Source organism: Hermetia illucens, chromosome 1 (genome assembly GCF_905115235.1).
Source record: "Hermetia illucens chromosome 1, iHerIll2.2.curated.20191125, whole genome shotgun sequence".
NCBI lineage: Eukaryota > Metazoa > Arthropoda > Insecta > Diptera > Stratiomyidae > Hermetia > Hermetia illucens.
Genome location: NC_051849.1, coordinates 142898 through 149855, shown reverse-complemented (window position 1 = coordinate 149855; position 6958 = coordinate 142898). Strand labels below are relative to the sequence as shown.

The 6958-nt window shown below is 40.7% G+C and overlaps 1 protein-coding gene across 1 annotated transcript; it reads left to right on the top strand.

The window, feature by feature from the left end:
* Positions 1 to 728: 728 nt before the first annotated feature.
* LOC119646966 (uncharacterized protein DDB_G0272718) lies at positions 729 to 2023 on the top strand. The gene is made up of 3 exons (XM_038047667.1): positions 729 to 887; positions 952 to 1016; positions 1633 to 2023. Exons 1-3 carry the CDS (start codon positions 867 to 869, stop codon positions 1835 to 1837), a joined length of 291 nt encoding a protein of 96 aa, XP_037903595.1. The 5' UTR covers positions 729 to 866; the 3' UTR covers positions 1838 to 2023.
* Positions 2024 to 6958: the final 4935 nt, after the last annotated feature.

Below are 6958 nucleotides of genomic sequence, written 5' to 3'. Positions count from 1 at the left end.
TGTTATGTCGGTATATCCAAATGTAAAATATTTTAACTTGTTGTACCGCGTTGGTTTACACAAATAATAATTTATTTGCCATGTCTTATTACGTCTGGAATGGCCCGCGAAAAGACGAATCATGATAATAATTTGTCGTGTCCGGCCAGTGCATATACATAATTTATGCTTTACTCGTACCGGATTAGATCGTGCTATTTGTTGTCAAATAGCGTCAATTATAATGATGTGCTAACTTCTAGATTTCTGAATCTTTAACTAGTAAACCGAAGAAATTAGGAAAAACAACATAATTCAGTCATCAGAACAAAACACTGAATCAAAATCCTCAGTATTTCAGCAGACATAGGACAAAACACGCGAATATTACTCATCTGCAATTGAATGATATAACAGAAAAAGATAACACCACAACAGAATGCTTATACGGTGTGAATGCAGCCCAATCAGAGCATATTCAGTCGGCTTCTAACATCTTTTGCACTACCGGCAACTATAATTACTTGCACCGTGCACCACTGTTACGCGCACACTTGCTTCACTGGCTGCAACTAACATCAACATTATAGGTTGCAACGAGGAAAATCCATCTACTAGTTACTAGTCAATTCGCAAAGCCAAACCAGGTATGAATTCGTGTGTCCTAATACGCACGGTTAATTCACGACGTCTGAAGAGCCAGCGTGGGGCACTCGCTATTATCAATGCAATCATTTGCTCCCGATTAAATCAATGAAACTCGCCGTCTTGGAGAGTGGTTTGCAATATAAAAGAAGTTCATCCGATTTAGTCGATATCAAAAACAGTCAAACCGTGAGTTGAGCAGTCTAGTCCTCAAACCGTTAAGCCGCCGCTTCGCACTAAAAATGGTCGCCCTTAAATTAACTGTAAGCGTAAAAGAAAAGTGTTTAAGATATGTTATAATCGTGATATTTTGTGTTCTATTTGTAGATTGTCTTCCTTGCTTGTTTCGTTTGCATTGGATATTCTGCGCCGACGTTCTTCGGTGGAAAAAAGTAAGCATCAAAATGAAATCGCAAGTAGCGTTGCATGGATACTCTTGCCCAAGTGCAAAAAAAAACAATATTTCTCATTTTTGAACGTCGAACATTTGAAAAGTGTTGCAACAAATGCATATAGGATTACTGCAATAATTCGGTCCATTCATGACTTTGTTGATCTCTTCATTATCGATTTCTATGTGTATATTATGTGAGCAGATTTCCCATTAGAAATCCGTAATGAAATGCTACAGAAGCTCATGCATCTCGGAAAAGCGCTATGAGTGAAAATCTTGGCATACCTTCTCGTTCAAGAAAGTTTCGATTTTTTTTCACTTACGCCAGTAAATCACAGCACGGCAGTTTTTCAGTCACACATTGGTACTTAACGTACGCCAAAAATTGAGTATTTCGGAAAAGCATTCAGATTTCCGTTGACCACGTACGCGGGCATGTGCGTTCACCCGTCGAATCATTTCGTGCCTCACGTACTGACTTTTCTGTTTGCATATCAATCATTTATACTATAAATCGGTATTCATGGCTTTCCGATCAAGACTTTTAATTTCATTCATACCTGTAATTCTGGAACCAATTTCTCACGCATACCTTTCTAATCTTTCATTGACAGTGAGCACTTCGTCATCCACGTCCCCTACAAGGTGCATACTGTCCATCATCACCACGTTGAAAAGGTGCCAATCTACAAGGAAGTGCCAGTTATCAAGCATGTTCCCGTTTACAAAGAGGTCCACGTACCAGTTGTGAAGGAAGTACATATTCCAGTCCCAATTCATGACCATCACGACCATCACGAACATCACGGTTGGTATTAAGGGTCGACCGAACCGACTAGATTTAGGCTTCGTACTGACGCAAATTAGTACAAATTTCACGTTATGTAAATATAGTGTATGAAGAGCATTGTTACCATTAGTTACTAAACAAATATGTAGTTTTAAAGTTAGTTAATTCTATACTGTTGAATGTTGTGTTCGAAATAAATGGAATGAAATTTGAAACATATTTATTCATGTATGTATGTGAAGCGGCCATCAGAACTTACCATTTATGGCGATTGACTCTACTCTAAAATCAAAAGGATTTGCTTAATGCGATACATTGCCTTGTAACAAGTTAATTTCACGACACACTCTGATGTTAGGTCCTGCCTTCTACAAGACTTTCTATTAATATGGGATACGTTGCTGTTATAAACTCCATCCACCCATGGCATTTCCGAAAATGGGGCAGGCTCAGATACAAGGGGATCCTTTATGTGAAGATATCGGTAAGGTAGGGTAGGTAGGTAGGTATCAGTGGCCGCTCCGAGGAGTCCAATTAGTGCTTTGGTGCGCCGTTTTGATGCCACAAACTCCTAAGACCGTGACTGTTGTTATAGGAACAAAGAAGCAGAGTCCAGCCGGCTCGGATCTTCAGAGCCAGCCCGTAGCATTCACGAAGGAAAGCAGCTCCCCGACCCTGCAGCTACAAATCTCACTGAGATCCCCAAAGAATGGTTTACCCAGTGTCCGCAGCCTGACTCGAGCCAGAGCTGGGCAATCGCAGAGAAAGTGCATGAGGGTTTCCCTTCCTTCTCCGCAGCTTCGGCAATGCGAGTTGTAGGGTTAGCCGAGCCTAGCGGCGTGGTCCCCTATGGGCCAGTGCCCAGTGCAGACCGCCGTAATCTTGAATGGATTTGCACACGTCTGGCACAGGAGCTCTCGTGATCGGGCTATGTTATAAGCGGGCCAAATTCTCCTTGATTTGGCACAGCTTGTAAGCTCTCGCCATCTCAGGCCCGCGGCCGCCAAGTAGTGCGAGTAGACTCGGCCCCCGACATCCGCCAGCGGAACACCGACTGTATTCCCCGAGGGACTGCCAATAGTAGAGCTTTGCCTGGCCAATCCGTCAGCCCGCTCATTCCCCTCTATGTTCCTATGCCCGGGAACCCAGAGGAGAGTGATCTTGAGCGTGCCGCCCAGATGGTTGAGCGTGTCTCTGCACTGCCCCACCAACCGTCGTCCGTGGGGGATGCCCAGATTTCTCAAGGTATTTCATCTAGAATGTTGTTGTGGCCGTAGGACTTCGCTGCCCAGCATCCGGACTCACGTAGTCTGACGGCACTGCACGCTGCAACATATTTGATGTGGAGGTCAAGGGGGAGGAGATGCAGGAGTACATTGAGAGCATCTGCCGGGCAGGACTGCAGAGCCCCCGTAGCACCTGCACACGCGGTTCTTTGAATCCTATTAAGCTTCGTTCTATTGTATTTCTTCTTCAAAGCCTGCCACCATACAATAGATCCGTACGTCAGGATCGGACGCACTACGGCGGTGTACATCCAGAGAACCATCCTCGGCCGGAGACCCCATTTCTTCGCTATACAGGCCTTCTTAACCCTCAGTTCTATGTTCAACCTCCAATTTAGCTTAGGATCCAAGATTATACCCAGATACTTTACAGTAGAGGAAAGAACCAATCTTTGTTCATTCAGCCATGGTAGATGGAATTCAGGTATCCTTGGCTTGGTGGTGAATAGCATCAGTTGCGTTAAGGTAAGGTAATAAACAATAAATTCAATTCAAAATTCCTACGTGCTAATCGGGGCAGGTTATTGAGCAAGGGTTTAATGTGGTTCCTCAAACAAATATTCAGACACCGGAAAATAATTGCAGAATTTGTTCTTTATTCACAGTGAATTCTCTAAAAACACAAAGAAAGAAAAAGACAAATGTGTGAATAAATGGATATTATTCGGAATGCACTTGTAAAAATGCATGCAGGCTTAAAAGCAATTGAAAACCTTCTAATAAAGATAAAACTTCGGGGTCGAAAAACACAGATTGGAGAAAAAGCAGCACGAAAAATAATAGAAAAAATTGGGAATTAGCAAAAACAAAACAGGTAGAGCAGGTATCATAGCAATAGTTCAAATGCGACCATGATGAATAAGACAAAGTTAGACGCGTATTTTTCGCAGTGGTCTCACTGGACTCATGAATCTTCTTCTACATTTGAGGACTCAACCGGATTTTCATCCATGAGATTCCCAAGATACAGTGGTAACATATATCACGTATATACTATACAAGACTATTACACATCAACAAAGACTCAAGGCACAAAGGCCAAGATAAAAATTGTGTTAATGGGTTACGTATCAGTATTCCAGAATGCAAAAAATCCTTCCACAGAACAACAAAAGTTCGTAAATGACATAGTTGAAGAGATGATCAAGAAGGTGTCACTAAGCACAGTACTTTGGAACATGCCACTCCCTTTGTTCTAGTAAAAAATAGCGAACAGTGGAGATTATGCGCTAACTCCCGGATATTCAATTTTTTTCTCCTTCAGCTTTTATTCCGTTCAGAAACGCGGTCGGATTGAATTACCGGATGGTCTACAGGGTCTATAAGGAAATATTAGAGGAAAGGAAAGCGGACCATTTGAACAGATTACAAGAGACAAAAGTATTCTGCATGTTAGATTCGAAGGATAGATTTGTTCATATTCCGCCGGACGGCCGTTACGAGTTCTTAGCGGTTCCTTTTGGTCTATTGAGGTTTGGATGGATTTGTTCAGATTCCAATAGAAAACTTATCCAAAGATACATTATGCTCCTGACGCCGGACGGTCATTACGGGTTCCTAAAGATTCCTTTGTGTGTTTCAGATTTACCCAAGTGATGTTTAAAAAGAGATTGCATGCGAGACTGGAAGATTTCATTATTCCAGCCAAGTCGGAAGACGATCATGTTCTTTGTTAGTGGTTGTTCTGTTCGGCACCGAGATCAGCTCGTCCAGATCGAATTCACCAAATTGACAGACGATGGGCTCGTAAAATTAATCAGAGTACTGTGACGCGCTGAATGGCTTGGGTTATTCAGAAACTGGAAATATAATTTGCTGACGAGGAGAATAGGGTGTTTAGTAGGGTATTTAGGTTACGGGGAAGGAAAGATCAAACTAGCAGGAAAGGCGACTCGAGTTTTTTATATATACGGTGACAACATTTTTAAAACCGGTTCACAGGAACTGACAGATTACTTTCAGAATTTCACTCTGCAGTACTCAATAATCGTTAGGCCCCTGTAGAATCTCTTAAGAGACAGCCCAAGAAGCAACATTCGCCCAAGCGGAGACAACACTGAGGTGAACTCCAACAAAACTTCCAGTATAGGAAATTTCGTTCGGTGTACTATGCTAACCAGAAGGCGTTACCAGTCGAACTGAAATTGAGCTATGAACTGAAAATCTGAAGGAAAAGAAGGAATCCGAAGGTCACAACATCACGGTTCAGGTATGCCAAAAGGCGGAGGACAAAACAAAAATATTGTATGAAGATTGCGACGAATAGGAATTGTTCGTCATGCTAGGCAATGATGTGACAAGCTCATAGGCGCAAATGTTCTAAAAGTAAGAGAACAGAGGAAGTATTGAAGTAGCAGTTCTGATTTGCAAATATAAAAGAAAAGAGCCCAAAAAAGTATAAATAATGTCATCCAATGTATACTGTCGGCAAATACAAATGATTTTATAAAGCCAATTAATAAGGGACATGTATCGCATCGAGACCGATGCCAACTATGAAGGCACAGATCGAGAAACCGGAAGCTGGACGCTTCACATATGCAAGATTTTATATTTCCTTATGTAAGTAACCTTGAATGCACAGCAGTTATTTTTGAAAAGGGGTTCAGTGTAGGCTCCAAAACATGAATCAAGTCTTCTTCTCACAGCATTCAACCGAAAAATCTGAAGAAAAAAAAACAAATATACGAAATCAAGGCCTTAAAATATATCAGGTTCCGATATCTGCACAAATAAAGTTAATAAAGGTATATTACTATATTTACTAGGATGAATTTAAGAGAAATTTTCCAGTAAATTTCGAAAATGCAATAATATACTAATTATTAATTTTAATTGAACAGATATCGGAATGAGATGCATTTCAAAATTAGGTGTTGCTTTTCAAATCTAAGACAATTCTAACATAAGCTTCGTAACATATGATACCCCAGGTAGCTACATTCAAAGAAAAAAAATACCAGCCACTCTTCGTTTATGTGATGACACTGAAACTCCGCTCGAAAGCATGCCTTCAGTATATATACGTAAAATGCACACTTACTTTTGGGTCGATAAATGCAGCTGTTTTCAGAAAAGCAAGTTTGATAGGCAGACAGACAGTAAACCGATCTTAATAAGGTTTTACTTTATACAAGACCTTAAAACAAAGCTGAATATACTTAAGTTTACATCGTGCACACATAAAGCAGTGAGGGAAACCAAAGGAAGTGACTGGAATTCATGAGTGAATATGTTATGTACATATGTTACATATCAGTGGCAAAATTCTATATCACGTCCGAAATGGGGAACGCATCGCGAAAGATGGGTATGAATATCGAAGACGATGGGAAACGACCCAAAGGCTGACCGAAACAGCGATCATTCGATATGATAGGAAACCTCTCAACTCCACTTGGACTAAGCCTATCAACGTGAAAAGTGGCGAACTCAATCTAGATAATCTGATTTCCCTAACAAATGACCGGAAAAGCTAAAAAAGGGAGTAAATATACCATATTAAATTTTGAAACTCAAAGAATATTGGAATGACGTGCCGGATAACAATAAGTTCAACGTTTGTCTCTCCGATTCATTCACGCAAATATTACGAAGATAACGTAAATGGTCCAGCCGAATTATAGCCACAGTCCTGTCTGATAAAAAGGTTAAACAGATATATTTTTTTCGAAAAAAAAATCCAAACAAGAATACAAATAATTTGACCCTTTCGAAAAAAAACTTGCGATCCTCACTACATTTTGAGCCATTTTGAGAGGAAAAAATGTTCTATGTGCAAATTGGAACCTGTAGTGGTTCGGTCAGTAGGCCAATAGAAAAAAAAAACATACAATTAGCGCGGGTAATGTGGTATTCGCCGGT